Source organism: Watersipora subatra, chromosome 7 (genome assembly GCF_963576615.1).
Source record: "Watersipora subatra chromosome 7, tzWatSuba1.1, whole genome shotgun sequence".
In the NCBI taxonomy this organism is placed as follows: domain Eukaryota; kingdom Metazoa; phylum Bryozoa; class Gymnolaemata; order Cheilostomatida; family Watersiporidae; genus Watersipora; species Watersipora subatra.
In genome coordinates, this window is record NC_088714.1 from 41,684,920 (window position 1) to 41,710,020 (window position 25,101).

The 25,101-nt window shown below is 34.8% G+C and overlaps 1 protein-coding gene across 2 annotated transcripts; it reads right to left on the reverse strand.

The window, feature by feature from the left end:
* Positions 1-103: 103 nt before the first annotated feature.
* On the reverse strand, positions 104-23,798 carry LOC137400264 (uncharacterized). Of its 2 annotated transcripts, XM_068086593.1 has the most exons (7): positions 23,624-23,798; positions 15,476-15,534; positions 11,635-11,787; positions 9,988-10,029; positions 9,093-9,167; positions 1,756-1,933; positions 104-523 (listed from the first exon to the last, which is right to left on the reverse strand). In XM_068086593.1, the coding sequence occupies exons 3-7, from the start codon at positions 11,747-11,749 to the stop codon at positions 316-318; spliced, it is 618 nt and encodes a 205-aa protein (XP_067942694.1). In that variant the 5' UTR covers positions 11,750-11,787; positions 15,476-15,534; positions 23,624-23,798; the 3' UTR covers positions 104-315. The 2 variants fall into 2 exon arrangements, with proteins under 2 accessions (XP_067942694.1, XP_067942693.1); XM_068086592.1 differs by lacking the exon at positions 23,624-23,798 and having other exon boundaries at positions 15,476-15,821.
* Positions 23,799-25,101: the final 1,303 nt, after the last annotated feature.

Consider the following 25,101-nt stretch of genomic DNA (forward strand, 5'->3'; position numbering starts at 1 on the left):
TCTTTTATTACGTATGCAACGCAGGCCCTTCAGCTAGTTTATCCTATATAATAATGCCCAGTAATACTACAGGTTTGTAAAATGCTCATGTTATAAGTTCTGAAATACTTTTAATCATAAAGATTTTGTATAAATCAGATACTAAAGAGATACTAAGAGACGTAATTAGCTAATGAGAATGGCTAAGAGCTAGTTAGACAACCAAGAAAGAGAATATATAATGTGATATGTAATACTCAAGGTTGGTATTAGTGACAGATGAATGAGTAACATCTAATCATGGTACATTAATACGTGGTACAATGTTCTAGGTACCTAACTAGAAGAATGTCGTTTATAACTTTTTCTGTGTTTATTTTTACTGGAAGCGTAGTGGTGCTTAGAATGGTAAGTCACACATTGCTTGCAGTTGACCAGTCGCTGCAGGAGCATATCAGTATTGTTGTTGTTAGACTCAGAGAGAAGGGGCTGTTCTTCGAGGAATGCCATTTTCATATCTGCAACTGCGATTGGCTCTTTTTTTCTGTAAAGATTAATACCGCTTTGGGAATCGCTTCAACGGAGAACTTTTAGTTTATAGTCTGGTTGCCACATACCGTTATTGTGTCAACAGATGGCAGAGAATAGGGTCCATGTTAGCTTACCACTTTTAGCATTTTTCTGATTTAGTAACTAGTGAACCGGTGCCCTACCACTCTTCTAGTTAATAAGCTGAGAATAATTAGCCCTTGAAAGTGAGTAGAAATGCAAAAATAATTTTTTTAAGCCATGAGCAATTTGCTAAATCAGCTAATCAGATCTGTACACCCAGATCTAAGACATTTCTTTATACAGATGTAATTGGTCGCATTCTTAGCAGTTAGGCCCTTAGTCTGTTTCAAATGATGCAGAATACTTTGGTCTATCTGTTAAACCCAAGACCTGTTCTACTCCATTACATTGTCCTGTCTCCTTTGTAAAAAATAACACTAAAGTTACCTGTGGCAACCAGACTATTAGTAGCTATAAAGTCACCAACGTTTAATGCTTCAACTTAAGTAGAAACTCAACTAGCCAAGAGATACTTGTATATGGCTCATGTATAAGTCATTAGGTTTTATTTAAGCATTTGCTTATATAAGAATATGTTTTAGTGAGGTGTTAGAGTAGACAGAAGCTACACATTAACACACTCTCTCTCTCTCTCTACCATTTATATTATCTGTGCTTTTATGGTTCCGTTTTAGTCTGTTTTCACCCTCATCTTTTTTAGCTTTTCATTGAGGTTATGAAGTTTTTATTGTGCAGTTTGATTTTACCAGCTTTTTAATGGTGAAAGTGATCAGATAAATATTATCATTTGATATACTGAAAGAAAGTGGTCCTCATATATGTACACGTATGCATAACTCGAGTGATAAAGTTATAACTCATTACTAGTTTTTAGTCTCATTGTCTCTAGTTATTAGCCTATTCACCAGACTCCATACTTCAACTTAAAAAATCGGTGTTAAGAATTTTCTTCTCTTTTACTTATTTGTTGGTAATAAATTTTAAAACTTTTTCAGATTATTCATAACACTCAGATTTTAATATTTTCTTTACTGTAACCATCTTTTATGCTTTTATATTTAAACATGCCTTGCATAATAATTTGCCACCTCAGGTCAGGTAACCTTTTTTATATGGGTAATCTAATCCGATGAAGGAAGTCATCGCCTAAGCAGATACAAGTAGATGAAGTTGCCGCCGGCAGTGCATTCAACGCATACATACCTGACAGTTTTTTTATTATGAAGGTGGCAGAGCCTGACGAGACACACGCAAGCCATAATCAAGAGAACGAAGACGGAAAGCACGCATAAGAAGAAGGTCACCCAAAATAAAGGGTCAAGTGATACTTGTCCTTGCTCAAGATCAATCCATTTCTTTCTTAAATAATCTGTAAGCTTTTCTGCAAATAATTATTAAAAATTATTAAATGTTGTACACTGGCTGCGCGTGATTGTCAGATGTAATAACTCTACCTACAATTATTCTAGGATACTTATACTGTAGGTGATTGGTTTACGCAGTTGTTACAATGTTGGTCTACCGAGCTGACAGTTAAGAGTTTGAACCTTGTACAAATTGATCTATTTTAACCTTAAACTATGCCTTCAGACAGACATAACTCACTTTATAGCAAATATTTGAAAGCCGATGCTATTGCCTAATAGTCTGCTAGCGTTAAAACTAGGGCAATTTACATTAAATGAGTTGGTCTACTATCAGTGATTAAAGATGTAGCATACACACTTAGATTCTTTTCATGTAAAGAGATGTTTCTGATTACCCAAAATTAGTTCCAAACCCAAAACAAATATAACTTTACTTAAAATATTTAAAATGTAATAAGATTAATTGTAAGTTAGTAGCATCTATACAGCCCTGGTTAAAGGTGAACTTACACAAAATTTTAGTAGATTTTATCAGAAAGTATCGATATATTTCTATCATTTCTAATTGTTTTTCAGGTTTGAAGTAATCTGACTGTCAGGATGTTTCTAGATTAAAATTGATAAAATGTGGTTGCTATTAAAACGCACAGAAAAATACATGTGAAATAAGGTCACTAGTTGCCATAAGTGCAATAGTTCATATCGGCCATTGCGTTCAAATTGAAGCAGTACGGGTCTCTATTATGTCAGTCTCTATGCAATTATAGACATCATAGTCACAGTTTTGATTAATCTGAGCATTTTAATTGTGATGAAGTCTTTTTGATTTTGTTTTTTAAACATCTTGGCGATTAGATCACCTCAAACATCAAGAACAATCACAAATGATAAAAAAACACTGATAACTTCTGATAAATTTTGTGTAAGTTCATTTTTAATTAAGCAATTTGCATACTTTACATGTTGGTTCACAATGTGTGCAGTCATTTATTTTGTATGTTAGTTTGTATGTTAGTTTGTATGTTAGTTTGTATGTTAGTTTGTATGTTAGTTTGTATGTTAGTTTGCATGTTAGTTTGCATGTTAGTTTGCATGTTAGTTTGTATGTTAGTTTGTATGTTAGTTTGTATGTTAGTTTGTATGTTAGTTTGTATGTTAGTTTGTATGTTAGTTTGTATGTTAGTTTGTATGTTAGTTTGTATGTTAGTTTGTATGTTAGTTTGTATGTTAGTTTGTATGTGAGTTTGTATGTTAGTTTGTATGTTAGTTTGTATGTTATTTTGTATGTTATTTTGTATGTTAGTTTGTATGTTAGTTTGTATGTTAGTTTGTATGTTAGTTTGTATGTTAGTTTGTATGTTAGTTTGTATGTTAGTTTGTATGTTAGTTTGTATGTTAGTTTGTATGTTAGTTTGTATGTTAGTTTGTATGTTATTTTGTATGTTAGTTTGTATGTTAGTTTGTATGTTAGTTTGTATGTTAGTTTGTATGTTAGTTTGTATGTTAGTTTGTATGTTAGTTTGTATGTTAGTTTGTATGTTAGTTTGTATGTTAGTTTGCATGTTAGTTTGCATGTTAGTTTGCATGTTAGTTTGCATGTTAGTTTGCATGTTAGTTTGCATGTTATTTTGTATGTTAGTTTGTATGTTAGTTTGTATGTTAGTTTGTATGTTAGTTTGTATGTTAGTTTGTATGTTAGTTTGTATGTTATTTTGTATGTTAGTTTGTATGTTAGTTTGTATGTTAGTTTGTATGTTAGTTTGTATGTTAGTTTGTATGTTAGTTTGCATGTTAGTTTGCATGTTAGTTTGTATGTTAGTTTGTATGTTATTTTGTATGTTAGTTTGTATGTTAGTTTGTATGTTAGTTTGCATGTTAGTTTGCATGTTAGTTTGTATGTTAGTTTGTATGTTAGTTTGTATGTTAGTTTGTATGTTAGTTTGTATGTTAGTTTGCATGTTAGTTTGTATGTTAGTTTGCATGTTAGTTTGTATGTTAGTTTGTATGTTAGTTTGCATGTTAGTTTGTATGTTAGTTTGTATGTTAGTTTGCATGTTAGTTTGCATGTTAGTTTGTATGTTAATTTGCATGTTAGTTTGTATGTTAGTTTGTATGTTAGTTTGCATGTTAGTTTGTATGTTAGTTTGTATGTTAGTTTGCATGTTAGTTTGCATGTTAGTTTGCATGTTAGTTTGCATGTTAGTTTGCATGTTAGTTTGCATGTTAGTTTGCATGTTAGTTTGCATGTTAGTTTGTATGTTAGTTTGTATGTTAGTTTGTATGTTAGTTTGTATGTTAGTTTGTATGTTAGTTTGTATGTTAGTTTGTATGTTAGTTTGTATGTTATTTTGTATGTTAGTTTGTATGTTAGTTTGTATGTTAGTTTGTATGTTAGTTTGTATGTTAGTTTGTATGTTAGTTTGTATGTTAGTTTGTATGTTAGTTTGCATGTTAGTTTGTATGTTAGTTTGTATGTTATTTTGTATGTTAGTTTGTATGTTAGTTTGTATGTTAGTTTGCATGTTAGTTTGCATGTTAGTTTGTATGTTAGTTTGTATGTTATTTTGTATGTTAGTTTGTATGTTAGTTTGTATGTTAGTTTGTATGTTAGTTTGTATGTTAGTTTGCATGTTAGTTTGTATGTTAGTTTGCATGTTAGTTTGTATGTTAGTTTGTATGTTAGTTTGTATGTTAGTTTGTATGTTAGTTTGTATGTTAGTTTGCATGTTAGTTTGTATGTTAGTTTGTATGTTAGTTTGTATGTTAGTTTGTATGTTAGTTTGTATGTTAGTTTGCATGTTAGTTTGCATGTTAGTTTGCATGTTAGTTTGTATGTTAGTTTGTATGTTAGTTTGTATGTTAGTTTGTATGTTAGTTTGTATGTTAGTTTGCATGTTAGTTTGTATGTTAGTTTGTATGTTAGTTTGTATGTTAGTTTGTATGTTAGTTTGCATGTTAGTTTGCATGTTAGTTTGCATGTTAGTTTGCATGTTAGTTTGTATGTTAGTTTGTATGTTAGTTTGTATGTTAGTTTGTATGTTAGTTTGTATGTTAGTTTGTATGTTAGTTTGCATGTTAGTTTGCATGTTAGTTTGTATGTTAGTTTGTATGTTAGTTTGTGTGTTAGTTTGTATGTTAGTTTGTATGTTAGTTTGCATGTTAGTTTGCATGTTAATTTGTATGTTAGTTTGTATGTTAGTTTGTATGTTAGTTTGTATGTTAGTTTGTATGTTAGTTTGTATGTTAGTTTGTATGTTAGTTTGCATGTTAGTTTGTATGTTAGTTTGTATGTTAGTTTGTATGTTAGTTTGTATGTTAGTTTGTATGTTAGTTTGCATGTTAGTTTGTATGTTAGTTTGTATGTTAGTTTGTATGTTAGTTTGTATGTTAGTTTGCATGTTAATTTGTATGTTAGTTTGCGTGTTAGTTTGTATGTTAGTTTGTATGTTAGTTTGCATGTTAATTTGTATGTTAGTTTGCATGTTAATTTGTATGTTAATTTGTATGTTAGTTTGTATGTTAGTTTGTATGTTAGTTTGTATGTTAGTTTGCATGTTAGTTTGCATGTTAGTTTGTATGTTAGTTTGTATGTTAGTTTGTATGTTAGTTTGTATGTTAGTTTGCATGTTAATTTGTATGTTAATTTGTATGTTAGTTTGTATGTTAGTTTGTATGTTAGTTTGTATGTTAGTTTGTATGTTAGTTTGTATGTTAGTTTGTATGTTAGTTTGTATGTTAGTTTGTATGTTAGTTTGCATGTTAATTTGCATGTTAGTTTGCATGTTAGTTTGTATGTTAGTTTGTATGTTAGTTTGTATGTTAGTTTGTATGTTAATTTGTATGTTAGTTTGTATGTTAGTTTGTATGTTAGTTTGTATGTTAGTTTGCATGTTAATTTGTATGTTAATTTGTATGTTAGTTTGTATGTTAGTTTGTATGTTAGTTTGTATGTTAGTTTGCATGTTAGTTTGCATGTTAGTTTGCATGTTAGTTTGCATGTTAGTTTGTATGTTAGTTTGTATGTTAGTTTGCATGTTAGTTTGTATGTTAGTTTGTATGTTAGTTTGTATGTTAGTTTGTATGTTAGTTTGCATGTTAGTTTGCATGTTAGTTTGTATGTTAGTTTGTATGTTAGTTTGTATGTTAATTTGTATGTTAGTTTGTATGTTAGTTTGTATGTTAGTTTGTATGTTAGTTTGCATGTTAATTTGTATGTTAATTTGTATGTTAGTTTGTATGTTAGTTTGTATGTTAGTTTGCATGTTAATTTGTATGTTAGTTTGCATGTTAGTTTGTATGTTAGTTTGTATGTTAGTTTGCATGTTAATTTGTATGTTAGTTTGCATGTTAATTTGTATGTTAATTTGTATGTTAGTTTGTATGTTAGTTTGTATGTTAGTTTGTATGTTAGTTTGCATGTTAGTTTGTATGTTAGTTTGTATGTTAGTTTGTATGTTAGTTTGCATGTTAGTTTGCATGTTAGTTTGCATGTTAGTTTGCATGTTAGTTTGTATGTTAGTTTGTATGTTAGTTTGTATGTTAGTTTGCATGTTAGTTTGTATGTTAGTTTGTATGTTAGTTTGTATGTTAGTTTGTATGTTAGTTTGCATGTTAGTTTGCATGTTAGTTTGTATGTTAGTTTGTATGTTAGTTTGTATGTTAGTTTGTGTGTTAGTTTGTATGTTAGTTTGTATGTTAGTTTGTATGTTAGTTTGTATGTTAGTTTGTATGTTAGTTTGTATGTTAGTTTGTATGTTAGTTTGCATGTTAGTTTGTATGTTAGTTTGTATGTTAGTTTGTATGTTAGTTTGTATGTTAGTTTGTATGTTAGTTTGTATGTTAGTTTGCATGTTAGTTTGTATGTTAGTTTGTATGTTAGTTTGTGTGTTAGTTTGTATGTTAGTTTGTATGTTAGTTTGTATGTTAGTTTGTATGTTAGTTTGCATGTTAGTTTGCATGTTAGTTTGTATGTTAGTTTGTATGTTAGTTTGTATGTTAGTTTGTGTGTTAGTTTGTATGTTAGTTTGTATGTTAGTTTGTATGTTAGTTTGTATGTTAGTTTGTATGTTAGTTTGTATGTTAGTTTGCATGTTAGTTTGTATGTTAGTTTGTATGTTAGTTTGCATGTTAGTTTGTTTGTTAGTTTGTATGTTAGTTTGTGTGTTAGTTTGTATGTTAGTTTGTATGTTAGTTTGCATGTTAGTTTGCATGTTAGTTTGTATGTTAGTTTGTATGTTAGTTTGTATGTTAGTTTGTGTGTTAGTTTGTATGTTAGTTTGTATGTTAGTTTGTATGTTAGTTTGTATGTTAGTTTGTATGTTAGTTTGTATGTTAGTTTATATGTTAGTTTGCATGTTAGTTTGTATGTTAGTTTGTATGTTAGTTTGTATGTTAGTTTGTATGTTAGTTTGTATGTTAGTTTGTATGTTAGTTTGTATGTTAGTTTGTATGTTAGTTTGTATGTTAGTTTGTATGTTAGTTTGCATGTTAATTTGCATGTTAGTTTGCATGTTAGTTTGTATGTTAGTTTGTATGTTAGTTTGCATGTTAATTTGTATGTTAGTTTGCATGTTAATTTGTATGTTAATTTGTATGTTAGTTTGTATGTTAGTTTGTATGTTAGTTTGTATGTTAGTTTGCATGTTAGTTTGTATGTTAGTTTGTATGTTAGTTTGTATGTTAGTTTGTATGTTAGTTTGTATGTTAGTTTGCATGTTAATTTGTATGTTAATTTGTATGTTAGTTTGTATGTTAGTTTGTATGTTAGTTTGTATGTTAGTTTGCATGTTAGTTTGTATGTTAGTTTGTATGTTAGTTTGTATGTTAGTTTGTATGTTAGTTTGCATGTTAATTTGCATGTTAGTTTGCATGTTAGTTTGTATGTTAGTTTGTATGTTAGTTTGTATGTTAGTTTGTATGTTAATTTGTATGTTAGTTTGTATGTTAGTTTGTATGTTAGTTTGTATGTTAGTTTGCATGTTAATTTGTATGTTAATTTGTATGTTAGTTTGTATGTTAGTTTGTATGTTAGTTTGTATGTTAGTTTGCATGTTAGTTTGCATGTTAGTTTGCATGTTAGTTTGTATGTTAGTTTGTATGTTAGTTTGTATGTTAGTTTGCATGTTAATTTGTATGTTAATTTGTATGTTAGTTTGTATGTTAGTTTGTATGTTAGTTTGTATGTTAGTTTGCATGTTAGTTTGTATGTTAGTTTGTATGTTAGTTTGTATGTTAGTTTGTATGTTAGTTTGCATGTTAATTTGCATGTTAGTTTGCATGTTAGTTTGTATGTTAGTTTGTATGTTAGTTTGTATGTTAGTTTGTATGTTAATTTGTATGTTAGTTTGTATGTTAGTTTGTATGTTAGTTTGTATGTTAGTTTGCATGTTAATTTGTATGTTAATTTGTATGTTAGTTTGTATGTTAGTTTGTATGTTAGTTTGTATGTTAGTTTGCATGTTAGTTTGCATGTTAGTTTGCATGTTAGTTTGCATGTTAGTTTGCATGTTAGTTTGCATGTTAGTTTGCATGTTAGTTTGTATGTTAGTTTGTATGTTAGTTTGTATGTTAGTTTGTATGTTAGTTTGTATGTTAGTTTGTATGTTAGTTTGTATGTTAGTTTGTATGTTAGTTTGTATGTTAGTTTGTATGTTAGTTTGTATGTTAGTTTGTATGTTAGTTTGTATGTTAGTTTGTATGTTAGTTTGTATGTTAGTTTGTATGTTAGTTTGTATGTTAGTTTGTATGTTAGTTTGTATGTTAGTTTGCCATTCTACCCAAAAACTCGACAATAAAGATAAGTTAGATTACTGAGATAATCGAGTCAAACATTTAAGCTAGGCATGTTAGTGAGAAGCTTTTTATGCGTGTTTTAGTCAGGAGCTAAGCACATACAGGTATTTTAAATAAATGTGATCTATTGGTTAACTATATTTTCTTTGTAAACCAAAGATGCATATGATGCTGGTGAGTTGATCTACATGAGCTGTACATAAACATTATACTACGTACACATTTAGTGCACATTGTATCTACAAAAGAATATCTCAAACTACAATTTATGCGCTTTGATAAACTACCAGCAGTTCAAATAAATTTCATGTAGTGCAACAGATTGGAGCACACCTACGAACATAACATCTGTATCGTAAAGCATATCGAAAAGAAACTTACCACTTCTGTTCTTGTGAGGTTTTTGATTCACAACTTCCGGGTTGTTTCCATATATTTCTTTATCAAGATTAGCTTCTGGTAAAACAGAGACATTAACTTGTAATTACTTCAGACAGTTCGGTTATGCGCGACCTATCTGGTGAGTGAAGGTATTTCTCACTGTTTTATTAGTACATTAACTGGTACATTAACTAGTACATGTATTAACTATTTTCCACATTATTTAGCATTCACGTTTTCAATGGCTAGGTAACCTAAGATCTTTGCCACTAAACTCAGATATTCCAGACAAGATCGCAGAGCCATTGTTTGTGCAACAGGCTCTCTAACAGACACCCAGTCTCTGCTCGATGTTTGCTCATGTATGCAGAACCTTTTATTGCCATTGGTGATCATCAACAGAACACTGTTTTTGTTACGTGCCTAAAGGTAAAAATGAAGACAGAAATCAAGAATTATTGAGTGAGTTGAACACACATGTTTTAAAAGTTGGTAATCTAACAGTATTGCGGAGGAGTCGGGGTTAAAGGTTGTAGTAACAGAAAGTTCATAGACTAAAATATACAATGGTGGATGTAGCATGCTGGTGTCACAAAATAAAAAAAACCATGTTATATGTGTGGAATAATAAATCCAAAAATATTATAAGCATGGTTTATGATGCATCATGCCTCTGCTAATATTAATGTCCGCTAAGAAGACATCATACTTGACCTTTGAGAGACCTTTGAGGGATTTCTCACACAAACTGAGTACAGTAATAAGATTGGTCGACACTAGGAATTTCAAAGATTAGTTAGTAAACCTTTTGAATAGCATACCAATCAGCACATTGTCTTTCTTGCCATACAATAGTTATGTTTGGATTCTTGTATATCATGATAAGTTTACTCACCAGTTGTTTTGATCTGTTCAACACTGAGGTGGGTACTAGCATCTAAAAAGAGAGAATGCCAAGACGAGGCTGTATAACAGGACATTACTTTTTCTGAGTCTACCTAAAAGTGTTTAAACAAGCTATTGGTCTTTATATCTCTGGTAACATTGTTTGCCGGATTGGTCAGGTTGTCGGCGACTAAACAGGCAGCACCAGCCCTGAGTTGGGGCAAATCTGGGCATCCAATTAAAATAAAGTAAAATACCCAACAAAGTGTCTAACTAGAACTCCTAGGAAATGAGCCTTGGCCACACTGAAAGGCAGGGGGATACATGAACTTATTCTCCAGTTAGCTGCTGCAACAGATCAAAAGTGCCAGTATGTCTGGATCTGTTCCAGCCCGGTGGATTACATCTCTATAGTGCCTAGAGAGGAATCTAGTAATACAAAAGCATTACTTATTACCATTAATACCTTAATACCTTTGTATAAGTGTTCCTGAATACCTTTTACATGCAGATTTATGAAAATGGCAAAAGTCAATAATAAATGTGAATGTTGTTAAAGGTTGACTTGCAACAAAATTCACGTTACAGTTATTTGGTATCAAAAGATTCACCATGTCTTACTCAGCTGTGTTGTAGGTGTCAAATACGTGGAAATGTGATTACAAGCTCTTAAAAGCTAAAAAACGAACAGCTAATTACAGCCGTGACGAAAACGCCGTTGATTGGAATCCCTTTCCAAAACTGCTCAAATGGGACGTAATTGAACATGATGGCTTCTGTTTACACTTTCATGCAACCTAATTCGTCGAAATATTTTCACAAATATACTTCACGCATTCAATAAAATCATGTCTATTGTCCTTACGCGTCTATTTCATCATCAATGTAATGCTGTTACTTTGAGCACTGATGTCTCAAAACCTACTATAAAAATTTGTTTAATTTTTTAACCTTAGCTCGAAGGAGTGCATATCATCCTCTGATAAACATGAGGAGCCTGTTGGTGACCTGTGATAGTCGAAAAATGCTGCAGAAATTGCTCCTTCTATTTGACAAAAAATGATGGCTCACATGATCAGATTACTACTAGATGATTAGGCCAAGCTGAAACAAAACTGCAAAGTAGCGAGCATCTATTTGATACGAGTTTTTCGGTAGAACCCGAAGTGTTTGTCATAAACTAGTGCTACTAGACGTTTTATATTGAGCCTTTACTTGGCCTTTAATTTCACGTGATAAAATAACGTGTCAAAACAATAACCACAATGTGTGAGTACATCATCGAAATAAAGATATTTCAAACTACGGCGCTTTTGTGATGGCTGCAATTAACTGTTCGTTTTTGAGCTTCTAAGAGCTTGTAATCACATTTCCACATATTTTGTACCTACAACACGACAGAGTAAGACATTGTGAATCTTTTGATACTAAATAACTGTAATGTGAATTTTGTTGCAAGTCAACCTTTTCGAAATATCTTTTCAAAACTTCGCTTCTTTTGTTGAAAATACTCCTGTGTAAATGTTTTATATATTCTAGTAGTACTTTCTTTAAGTACTCAAATACATGTACAGTACATGATGTACTTAACTGAACAGCCATTAATAAATTTTCATTTATCAATCTTCTCAATAAAACCTTGATAGATATTACTTACCGTCATACTCTGATGCATCAACATCTACATTAGAAATTTCATCATCGTAATCATCAGTAGGATATAATATTGTTGCCTTTTGCAATCTTTCAGGTTGTTGAAGCTGCTTGCGCATGATATTTTTATTGGCATCAGAAAGCAGGCGGCTTGCATCTGCATTGAGAAGACACCAAGATTATATAATAACTATTAACAGCTTCCTATACTGCTCTTTCAAAATGTATTCAATGATTGTAAATTTAATGGTTTAGTTGAATCTAGAGAAATACTATATTGAAAGCGGGCGCGACTTTTACACTTTCGACCCAATCTGCTGACTGTTTTGGTTTGTGTAAACTAAAATCTAAGGATTCGATTATCCGATTTGAGCGACTAAAGCAATTCAATTTCTGGATTTTGATATATTAGCACATAGATTAACCATGTTACTTCACCAAGCAAATAAATGCTTTCAGCTTTTTGTGTAATGCATAGAAGTGACATGGAAAGAACAAACATATTATTAGATGGAAATAATCAGTGGCGGCTTCTTTCTTAACATTAATAATTTTTAAATACATATCAAACAGGTTTCAGCAGCACATCAAAACACGGATATCTACTATAATAATAAAAATAATATTAATAATATCAATAATAATGTATTAAACATAGCTTAGAATTACATCTGCACACAGATCTCTAACATACCTCAGCATTTCAGCTGCACACAGATCACTAATACAGCTTGGCATTACACTATGCACAGATCTCTAACATAGCTTAGCATTATATCTGCACACAGATCTCTAATATACTTCTGTATTACATCTGCATTAATATAGCCCAGCATTACAGCTGCACACAGATCTCTGACATAGCCCAGCATTTCAGCTACACAGGTATCAAACATAGCACAACGCTACGTATGCACACATATCTCTAACAAAGCTCCCTGTAACATCTACACACAGATATCTGATAAGCTCAGTGTTACATCTGCACACAGATCTCTAACATAGCTTAGCATTACACCTGCACACAGATCTCTGACATAGCTCAGTTCTACATCTGCACACATATCTCTAACATAGCTCAGCATTGAGTCTGATGTAGACAATATAACTCATAACATCGCTTCCATTTGATATGATGAATAGACTAACCAGTTAGGTTAGTCTGTTCAATAGACTACATATTAGACCAGGGGCGCTCAACAGGCGGCCCTGGAGCCGGATGCGGCCCTCAGCCTGATTTTATGCGGGCCCCCAGAGACTTTACCAATTTAAAATTTTTATACTGAATTTTCTGCCCAAGTTCAGGCCCTAACTTAGCAGAAATGTAGGCCAATTGTAACCACACTTTCTGACCATGTTAACAGCTATGCTATGACTCTTGGAAATCCCCTTCCCTTGCATCACTTTTTTCTTCCTGTCTGATATTACTGCACATGTGGGTAAAAACCCCAGATTTTAGGGAATTTCCCTAACTGACCTGCTAACTGTTGGTTTATAAATCGGTTCATTCATTTAAACACAAGCATGACAAGTAAAAGGAAGATAGACAAAGAGGGCAGAGAATTTAGTAACTATTGGAAATTAAGCTATTTTGTGAAACACCACTGTGTAAATCAGGCTGTCTGCGTAATTTGCAACCAAATTATAGCAGTTCTCAAAGAATATAATATTTGACGGCATTATACTACTCGCCATGCACAACAGTATGACCAGCACAGTGGCCGAGAGAGAGCAGAGAAGTATGAAACACTGTCAAAAAATCTTGCATCACAGCAGCGCTTGTTCACCGGCTACACTGAAATCAGTGAAAAGGCTACAAAGTGTAGTTTGGTGATAGCTAACAAAATTGGCCAGAGGCAGCTGCCATTTCAACATGGAGAGTTTGCAAAAAAGGTAAGTTTATCTCTATTTCATCAATATGCTGAATATTACCGGTTCTTGTTTGGGTACCATTTATATGTGTATTATATTTGCATGCATTTTATGTTTTATTTAAATTTATCAGCATATTCAACAGCACATGAAAGTATTGTTATTGACTATTGTATTGTAGGTACTGACAGCATTTGTGGAAGAGTTTTGCCCCGACAAGAAAGAAGCACTGGAGAGCATCTCTTTATCAAGACACACAGTAATTAGAAGGATTGAAACATTGAGTAAGGACATTGAGCGCAAACTCAAAGAGGTTGCAAGCAATTTTATCTACTTTAGCATTGCGCTTGATGAGAGTACAGATAATTCAGACATAGCACAACTTGCCATCATGGTCAGAGGAATTGATGATCAGTTCAGCATCACAGAGGATTTTCTCACAATGAGCAGCCTTCACGGCACCACAACTGGTCAAGACATATTTGACAACCTGCTCAAAGAACTTAAAGATTTCAATCTACCACTTGAGAAGTTATCAGGGATATGCACTGATGGTGCGCCGGCAATGACTGGAGAACACACAGGCTTAATTGGCTTGCTGTTGAAGTCCAGAGTGTGGAATGTCCCTCCTATCGTGTACCACTGCATCATTCACCAGGAAAATTTAGGAGCACAGCACCTTAAGATGGGACATGTCATGGAATTGGTTGTATCCACAGTAAACTACATAAGGGCTCGAGCTTTGAGCCACCGCCAGTTCAAAGAGATGCTGAAGGAGATTGAAGCAGAATTTCAAGACGTGACATATTATTGTAAAGTGAGATGGCTCAGTAGTGCAAAAACACTTCGTCGGTTTCTCAGTCTTTTAGATCCCATCGATACTTTCATGAGAGGCAAAGGACGTAACCATGAAGAATTCAGAAATGTGGCATGGATAAATGATCTTGTTTTCCTGGCAGACATTACTGAGCATATGGCGGATCTCAACCGCAAACTACAGGGAAAGCAGCAGCATGTATCATCTCTGTGGAGCCATATAACAGCTTTCCGGTGTAAATTAAATCTGTGGGTCGGTCAACTTCAAAATGGAAACTGCACACATTTTAAGAGCCTGCTGGAGCGACAACAGAGTGTTGAAAATCATGTCAGTGCAGAGCCATATGCAAAGCTCCTGACTGGCCTTGCTGCTGAATTTGGCAGAAGGTTTGCTCAATTTTATGGCACTTGCATGCATATCAACATCTTTGAAGACCCATTCTCAGTCGACGCAGAAGAAGCATCTGCTCCTCTACAAATGGAACTGATTGATATTCAAGCTGATAAAAGGCTGAGCCAGCATCACAACAGCCATGAACTTGTAGAATTTTACCGTGATTTTCTTCCAAAACAAAGATTTCCAGGCCTATACAAACATGCTTTACTCATGGGCAGTTTGTTTGGCTCGACTTATCTATGCGAGCAGTTCTTCAGCCGTATGAAGCATACCAAAAATAAATACAGGACAACTATCACTGATGAACACTTGACCCAGCAACTAAGACTGGCTTCCTCAGCTACCCAGACTGACATTGATAGAATAGTCAGAGAAAAGCAATGCCAAGTATCACACTGAAATATCTAATTACATGTTTTAGTGTTTGTAACTGTCCATGAAATGTTCAATTTATGTACCTGTACATGTATATCTCATTTACTTTAGTTGTACAATTTATTTTACTAACCTAAATAAAGTTTACTGTAAATAGCACTGTAAATCTTAATCAGTTCACGGAACTCTGTGTGCAAACAAGGAGTATAGCAACTTTGACCTAACTTATGTAGATGTAATCTCGGCCCCCTGCCTACAGATAATTTTTCATATTGACCCTCACTATGAAAAGGTTGGGCACCCCTGTACTAGACTAATAGTTCAGTAATAGTTCAATAGACTTAGATGTACTGCTAGTATTATTGAGCTCGATATACAAACTTACCAGCGCGGCTACTCTGATTGGCTGAAGCTATTAGCCCGTGTTCAATATACGCTAATGCACTAAAATAAACAAAGAGACTGCTTGAGGGGAACATTAAGTTAACAGCCTTTCAACAAGATGAGTTTTAGTGAGCCACATTGAGTGACGATGAGTCACACAATAACGGCGCGTTTGTTTGTTGACATTACGCCAACAGTCGCCTATTTCACTGCTTGTAATCATTGTTTGTGGGTTCACTTTTAAATCCATCTCGGCTCATTTATTTTGCTAGTACTAGTGGTTTATATGACTCTAATGCAGTTTATAGGTATATGTAATGGTAGTACAGTACAGGCAGTAGAGTGTGCTGCGACAGATCCTCGGGTGTGTCAATAAAGCAGTGTAATGGTAGTGCAGTACAGGCAGTAGAGTGTGCTGCGACAGATCCTCGGGTGTGTCAATAAAGCAGTGTAATGGTAGTACAGTACCGGCAGTGAAGTGTGCTGCGACAGATCCTCAAGTGGGTCAATAAAGCAGTGTAATGGTAGTGCAGTACAGGCAGTAGAGTGTGCTGCGACAGATCCTCGGGTGTGTCAATAAAGCAGTGTAATGGTAGTACAGTACAGGCAGTAGAGTGTGCTGCGACAGATCCTCGGGTGTGTCAATAAAGCAGTGTAATGGTAGTACAGTACAGGTAGTACAGTACAGGTAGTAGAGTGTGCTGCGACAGATCCTCAAGTGGGTCAATAAAGCAGTGTAATGGTAGTACAGTACAGGCAGTAGAGTGTGCTGCGACAGATCCTCGGGTGTGTCAATAAAGCAGTGTAATGGTAGTACAGTACAGGCAGTAGAGTGTGCTGCGACAGATCCTCGGGTGTGTCAATAAAGCACACAGAATAGGTATGTATGTGCACAATAACTCTATCATTGCAGAAGGTAATTAATTGGTGCAAGGGGTAGCAGAATGGAACGAGGAAAGTCATGGGTTCGAATTCTGTACCAAGCAATCTTTTTTCCCAACATCCAACCATGACTTCCGATAGATGGATACGGCTCTTATTATAGTAAAGACTAAGCTTTCTAATTTTTAACAAGCGCATTTAAAGATAAATACCATTACAGAATCATTCAACAAAAGTCTAGTTTCTACAAACTAATTTCCTCCGGAGATTGACTCCTTCCAAAAATAACTGTCAAACCCAAGACACAAGGTCAATTAGCTTCAATGCTAACTATTGGCTTCCTCCAACCTGTTCTGCGGGTTCATTTTTATAGTCAGTTATCTTTGTGATTAACAGCCACTTCATATTACTCAGACTCTTTTTGTTTATTTTTAATCATTATACAATAAATATTTGGTTTTGGTAATGATAGACAACTCTATATTATAAATCCACGTGTTTGTCTGTCTGTTGTATGACCAGTTACAGTTATAAAATATGCACACTTGCTAGAAATAAAAAAACTGCTTTGCATTGGAATTGAACTCACAAACAGGGATTTTGCTGATACACCACACATTTTGCTGAATCACTACACCACATGGGTATTTGGCCATATTATGAATTAATGGTAGACATACGTATTACATCTGTTAATCTTAAAAGGCACACAAAACTGCCAATTGACTAGAAAAAAGCTAGCAAACTTTATAAATGCTATAAATATATGTAGTTCTCAATGTCTGTCTTTTGTTTGCCTGTCTGGTCGTGTGTCCAGTTATAGAGATACATGTAAAGTTTTAGGAATGAAAAATCCACTGTGTACTGGATTTTAACTCACAACCTCCAGATCAGCAGACAGGCATTTACACTATGCTGTCCAAATAGCTGTACTATGGAATAAATTGGGCATATACTTATTACACATGATAAGCTTTCATGCCTTCATGCTTAACACTTCAGCTAGCATCATGCGTGAAGCTATACCAGAAAAAATAATGCTTAAACTCACATGACCAACAAGACTATTGCAATTGGTATAGACCTGTAGTAGGCACACCAGCCGGTACAGTATGAATTACCCAAAAAACACGGTACACAGAAATAAATAAAACACTTTCCATTAAAATTAGAATGGTAAATGTTGTATATGTCAATCAAAAATTAATTTTCTGTGCAAAAACATTTTTATCACGCCTGGTATTCATATAATAATCACATATATTAACCAGATATTTTAAAGCAGAATATTCCGGATTGGATGAGGACAAAGATTTCAATACTTACCTTACATCGTTAAAGGTTTACTTCCAAATTTTTTCAATTATAATTATTTCATATTAGATGAGCTTAAAAGTCAATGGCTAATTATGAACTATATATGTAATTGTTATATACAGACATTGGTAGGAGAATCTCTGCAAAAAGATCTCTAGTACTTGTCAAAGGAATTGTGCGTTGAACCGGTGTCATAGAATCATTCTACTGGTGATACATCTGTGACGAGTCCTATGCCAGCCACTCAAATTACTCCTAGAGCCTTCCAGGCTCCTTACCTGTGAACCTGTGAACCCGCATAACATGTAGTCATAGAGGTAACCATCAATAAACTATAGTAACATTTATTCAGTTACTGCTGAGTTAATTTAGCTTTTAGTTAAAATTAATTAATATCTTACGTCAGCCGGAATGTCTGAGGTGATTGTTTCAGTAGTTATTAACTGTTAGATTTGTATAAATAGAATATTTACCGATTGACTTACACTTTTCTAAAAAAAGTAAATCTATATCTTGTACTTATCAAACTATAGTTTTAATATAATGTTCATATTATATATATTTAGTTATTTGAGCTGTTTAACGATGCCTCTTGTGTTGTATAGTTCTGGTTGGTTGTTGCACATTATTGTTATCTGGTGAGAATTTTTAAGTAATTTGCCATCAGCAATGTTTTGTGGTTGGTTGATTCAAACAGTTTCTGCCAAGTTGAATACCTGTTAACATAATAGTTATTATGTTAGAGTAGCGAGTGTCTTGATCTCATAAGAGTCATACGACTCATAAATTTAAAAAATCATTTTATTTATTAAAAAACTTTCCTATTTTTTGAGCATTTTCAAAGGAGTAAAATTACATTAGTACAACATAAAAAGGATTCTAGATTTGAATAGTGATATTATCCTAAAAAAGAGTTTAGTTCCTTCCTGTTGGGCTCAAATGGTTGTATCTAGTGAAGCATTGGGTTTAGTGCATTCAGTTGATTTCAGCGCTCTCTATATGGGTCCAGCAAGTTGTATCACAAAGATAATTGGGTTCAGCGCACTCTGTTGAAGCACAACCCAATTGTGCTTCTATGCAGGGCATAGAAAATTAATAGAATTACCAAGTTCAAAGCTAAAGTTGTTCCCTCTTTTCATTCTCCTTTCAAGATTTCACTTCAGCTTATAATAAAACTAGTGTCAGCAACCCCAGTAACTTAATATAAATACTTATAATTTAAAACAAAAAAAATTTATTTAGTAGATGATGATATAATGTAGGATATTCAAGGTAGTGCTGCCAACTCATGCAGTTTTATAAAACTATCGACTAGTAAATAAAGCAATTGTTTTCTTGAATGATTTTGTAGCTTAGAAGTCCAAGAATCTGCGTATCACTACCCATATGTGTGGATTATTCAGTAGATCTCAAACCCAGCCAACAATATAGAGTTGGTCAACTGTGGTCGACCTCTTAAATAGTACTCAGCGACTCATGTTCAAAGAGGAACAAAGAAGACATCTTTGGTCAGACTATAACTTAACTGCTTTGGTAAGATCATGGCTCACAACCAACAAAAAACGTAAGCAAATGTCTCAGGCATGGCGTGTGTGGTGACTAGGGTTACCTGTAGTTGACGTTAAGTGCCATAGAAATTAAATTAAAAATTATTATTCAGCCAACAGGAGGTACACGCAATGGATAAGCTCCAATAAGACTGTTTAAAATCATGTCTAACGAATCTCCCATTGTGTTTAATGCATTTCACATGCCAGTTAAAGGCAGTGCCTTGTGTTGTATTTACAACTGTCCTTACATCAGTTGTAGCGAAGAAGGACTCCATCTTCCTTTTCACTTTCCTAAGTGCTACTACCCAAGTGCGCAGCTATTCACCTATACCCAAGCTATACGCAACTATCCAGCTACTTTCTTAGCACCTTCACTCACCTCAGCATGACTGCTTTCCTTAACATACCCTATAGAAGTTTTCACCTCACTGGTGCCTTGGGCTGTCCTCTCTTGGCCTGTCCTCATCTTTCCATCACTGCCCTTGTGCTGCTTTTTTATGCTTTCAATTACTTCACTTCCTCAACTGGTTTCAGACCTGTGCAGCTTTTTTTAACATTGTCCTTTCCGTCAGACTTATTTATTAGGTTTTTTAATTTGACATTATCTGAAACATGACAACTTAACCCAGCAGTAATGGGTCTCGGCAAAAACAACTTAAGTAGCTTAACACCACTAAACTCCTCAACAGGCTCAAACTCGCTCTCGCATAATTCATTTACAACAGCGAACAATTGCAGCTGCTTCAACTCAGTCATGCCCAAAAAATCCAATCTCAGTATTTTCACCACATAAACTTCAGCATCCATATTCCTGTGTTTACTTTTCAAATGAACTACCACCATTCTAACTACGTTCAACTCACTACCTTCAGCACTTTTTAAACCTGTTGATGGCTTCCTCAACCATAGGTTGAACCTATTGGTTATTACCTTGGTTACTATCAACATCTCAATATCATCATTGATATCCTCACCCCAGTATTCAATGTAAACTCAACAGACACTCCATCGACTTTCAAAAACTGCACAATTCTCTGGCCTAGTTATTGATCTTCACCATATTTATTCCTATAGAGCCAAATATTTTTCTACTTCTACCCCTGCTACTGTCACTGTACCTCTCATCATGCCTACCCATCTTTCACTTCTTATACTGACTGTCTTTCTCATACCTGTCCATACTGTAATCTCTGGATCTACTTCACTTATATGTTATATAATGAGGGCCAACTCTGCCACAATACCTTTCCTTACTGCTATCTTGACTGCCATACTTCTCATCACTGCTGTTATGGCTACTTGCTTACTTTCTGCTGCTACATTGACTTTTGTCTTAACTCTATTCTCTGCCCCTGTCCTTGCAGTCTCAAAATAAATGACCTCCTTACTCACAAAAATAACATTTATTGGTGGGACAACTCTGCATCTCATGACCACTAAGCTTGCAATCGTAGCAAACTATATCTCTACTATGTAATTTACTACCTAAACCATACCTAAAGAAATACCGTTCTTTGCTATCATATCTATACCCCTTTCTCCTATCCCTGTCCTCACTATATTCTTGACTCCTTGCCTCATACCTGCTAACATTTTGATCCCCACTGCTATCTCCATAACACTTTCTACTATCTTTAGGCCTATCTCTAGGAAAATACATGCCTTCCTGATTGTACCACCTCTAAGGTACTGTGCTCGACTGATTTTTTATGACACCCTCTCTACATAATTCCTAATCTTATTTTTCAAGTCACTGCAACCACTTGTCACTCTCAAGAACTCGTCCAAGTTTTTTGCCACCTCACAAGCCCTCAATGCCTTATTCAACATATCCAATGTCAAATTGGCATTCTTCATCATGACTCTACTCACTTCTCTATTTCTAGCTCATTAACTGCTACTATTAGAGCAAACCTTACTCTCAGCATTATTAGCTACCTTGACCTATCTGCTCAAACACTCAACACGTTGCAAAAACTCTCGTTCACTTTCACCAAGTGCCTGTATAGCTGCCAGGAATTTTTACCCTTTCACAAAAATACCCTTCTGCCTACCATAATATTCCTGCAAAATCTTCATGGCCCTTTCACCCGTATCTACACCATCTACATAAAAAAGTTTGCATCTTTCAACACTTATCTACCACTATGTCGGATAGCTCTCAAAAGAGTATAGACCAACTTGACTCTACCCCTCATACTAGGTTGTCTATTACTACGTTCACCTTCATAACCTCTCTTCTCAACTGCACTCTTGATACATAATTTCATTTCTTTTGCAAATCTTCCCCCTGAATCATCACCACATTCACCAAGCGACAGCTTTTGATAATACACCTTCATCAGTAAGAACGTTACAACACAATTTAGTTAAAACTGCCAACACAATTCACTCTACACTTTCTCTCTTTCCTCTTATATTTAATTCTCATCTTTTCCTACCACTTCACAGCTGATAAATTTAAACGCTCACTTGCATCTCTCTAGCTGCAACACTTCATCGCTTGCTTCGTCCCATCACAGCTTCGATACCTCTCCTCCCCAACACTTCACCTGCACGACACGTCACCTCACCTGCACACCCATTACAGAGTACCGTCAACCGTTGAACTTGACTCGTTACCAGTACCAGCAATCTTTTGTTCATGGTCACAGAAAAAAATGAAAACTTTTTCAGCTGCGCCATGTTGTATTAATAAGTGTACATACATTAGTTGTAGCAAAGAAAAAAGGCTCCATCTTCTTTTCCACTTCCTCATGTACCCCCCTGTGAGAGTTTGTGATGAAAAGTGGTGTTTTATTTTAAAGAATATACGCATATGAACAAGTATAATAAAACGTTGCAATGATGCGGGTGAATATCGAATATTGTAACACTATCCAATACTGCCTAATACGACTTAATCTGCTGGTTTTATCTACTGGTTTTATCTATTGGCTTTATTTACTGGCCTGATCCACTCACCGTAATTGCCACGACCGCCCGCAACTGCTTTGAGCTCAAACGCCAATATAGCTTGAGCCAAACAAATCCCATAATAAAACACTTCATACACCACGAAATACCATATTTAATACTCTTTATTACCCTAAGAAATACTCATATTATTGACCATATTCATTCTAATCAAAATCTATCTTTTTGCATCTCACGTACCATTCATAGTCACTGAGTGTGCCTTGTTAAAAAGGATAGACAAATACGTAAATATTATCGTCAAAACTCCTAAATGTGCATTCTACAAGTTTATTCCAATTAATCAATATCATTTCATTTTTGCCTGCAAGTAGAGGTACAGTAGACGCTCCTATAATGTATACTACCTATAACGTAAATTCTAGATAAAGTAAAAGATTTATGTGAAGTTTTTGCTCCGTACTACGTAAAAAATGCCATATAATGTAAAAGTCAAGTCGGGTGAGTTTTCAAGTTCGATTTGAATGTTAGTTTAGCTTGCTGCACTTGTAAAAGAAGAAACGTCTTCCATATAGCGTTATATCTAATGTAGAGCTTTCGCAACATTTTAGTTCGTTGTAATAGACTGCCAAATGTGTCGACAAAACAGAGCATAAGATAGCTGGAAAAGTGTTTATAAATACTTAAAAGCGATTGATTGGTGCAGATGTTACAGCGTTGGTCCACCAATCTGAATGTCACGAGTTGGACTATCATTGAAAGTTATCTTTTATCCTAATTTTGACCCCTGGATACAGATAGACGGCAAACAGGTAGAACTGCTTTTATAGTAAAAAGATTTTGTTGCTTTGCTTTATTGTAGATGTACAAAATACTTGTTATTAGTTTTACTTTACAGAATAGACTTTGCTGTTTAGAAAAAATAAGCAAATCGTTTTAAATAAACGTAAAAAATTTGAAGTGCCCATCAACTTGTTGTTAAAATTACCCCAATCATGGTCTATAAAACCAGTGAGATTGATCATAAAACGGAGAAAAATTATCGATGCAAACCAATAATACTGCAGTTACGGTACAGCCCACAAATTGAAAGCTTTTTTTCTTTTTTATGGCCACAGGGTGAGTTTGTAGTTCGGAAAGATTTAGGAATGGATTAGGCAATTTACATGTATTTCACTGTTTTTGTTGTTGTATAAATGTGTACACTTACATGTATTGATGTGAAGATGAAGAAGCTTGCCCGTCTTTCATTACACTTCCTTATATTCTCCCCATACTGCCTTATACTACCTAATCTACTAGCTTTACCCACTAGCTTTATCTAGCTTTATGCACTCACCATTATTACCAAGACCACCTGTACTGTTTTGAGCTCAGACACCAATAAAGCCTGAGCCTAATCCCATAATACAACATGCCCTTTCTTTTTTTCTTTTTGTTTTGGGCCACCCTATCATTACCAACAAGCAGACGTAGTAACATACCTTACTTGTGTTGCTCGTTACCTGGCTCCGTCAGGGCAGTCTCCATAGGCTATGCCTCTGGCTTGTCTGACTCTGTGCCACTGTCAACAATACTCTCCTCGTTACTGCCAGCTCCATTGCCAGTCTGTACTCACTTTTTTATCACCCTGACCTCCGCCGCTACCAATACTTTCACCGTGACCACTGTCACTACTTCGACCAACATCTCCAACACTACTTCCACCAACCCTGATTAGCCCAGAGTCTTTTGGTTGGGTCAGTAATGACTCCTCAAACTCATCTCCGTCTCTTCCGTCTTTACCTCGCTCTCCCCAATAAGAGGCGAGCTCGACAGGCATCCTGTAAGAGATCTCCACCTGGGCCGTAATCGGCTGCACAGGGAATGGCACCACAGAGCTAGGAGTTGGCATAGGCCAAGACCTATCTAGCTTGACTTCACCTGCCACCAGTGCAAACCTGCTACTAGCAATTCTCCTCTAAACCTCGGCTAACCCCTGCACAGCTACCCTGAATGCCTTGGCATTTTCCAGCTCCATGACTGCTGCCTCATGTATGACTTTTAGCTTAGCCAATTTTTCCTTCGACTTCCTCCACATCTCCGTTTCCTCCTTGTCAATCTCTGCTACCTTTCTCTCATGACCATCTCTGTCTAACATTCCTTTGCTGGATACCTCACCTAAAAAGAGCAAACCTTTTCCATTAGAGATACTGATTCAGCTACTTTCTTAGCACCTTCACTTACGTCAGCGTGACTGTGTTTCCTGTTATGTCCCATAGACACTTTCATCTCTCTGGTGCCTTTGGCTGTCCCCCCTTGACTATCAATTTCTCTACTACTGTCCTTGAGCTGGTTTTCGGTGTACCTTTCTATTACTGCGCATCCACTACTCGTCACTCCCTTGGTTTCATAAGTCTACAAATCTTGACCTGTGTGACCTTTCTTAACTTCGCTCTCTCTGTCAGACTGATTTGTCAGGTTTTGCAACTTGATGTCATCTGAAACACAACTTGACCCAGCAATAATGGTTCTCGACAAAAACGGTTTAACTGGCTTAGTACTTCTACACTCCTTAACAGGCTCAAACTTGCTTTCGCATAATGCATTTACAACAGCAAATAATTTTAGCTGCTTCAACTCAGTTAGGCCCAAAAAGTTCCTTCTTAATCCTTTCACCGAATGAACTTCAGCATCCATGTGCCTGTGTTTAGTTTTCAAATAAACTACCATACTTCTAACCACTTTTAACTCACTACCATCAGCAGTTTCTAAAACTGTCGATGGTTTCTTTAACCGTAGGTTCAACTTATTTGCTGTTGCCTCGGTTACTATTGGCACCTCAGCCCCAGTGTCAAATGTAAACTCCACATTTACTTCATTAACTTCTAAATACTGCACAATTCTCTGGCCTAGTCATTAATCTTCACCATATTCATCTCTATAGCCGGCAAATCTTGCACTTTTTCTCCTGCTACTGTCA

What these genes read in the sequence shown, in the direction of transcription:
- LOC137400264 (XM_068086592.1), bottom strand. Translation starts at nt 15,569, where the DNA reads ATGTTCCCCTCAAGCAGTCTCTTTGTTTATTTTAGTGCATTAGCGTAT. An exon ending in TGATGCATCAGAGTATGACG is followed by an intron (nt 10,030 to 11,634) that starts GTAAGTAATATC and finishes CTCTCTTTTTAG; the next exon opens with ATGCTAGTACCCACCTCAGT. An exon ending in TGAACAGATCAAAACAACTG is followed by an intron (nt 9,168 to 9,987) that starts GTGAGTAAACTT and finishes CTGTTTTACCAG; the next exon opens with AAGCTAATCTTGATAAAGAA.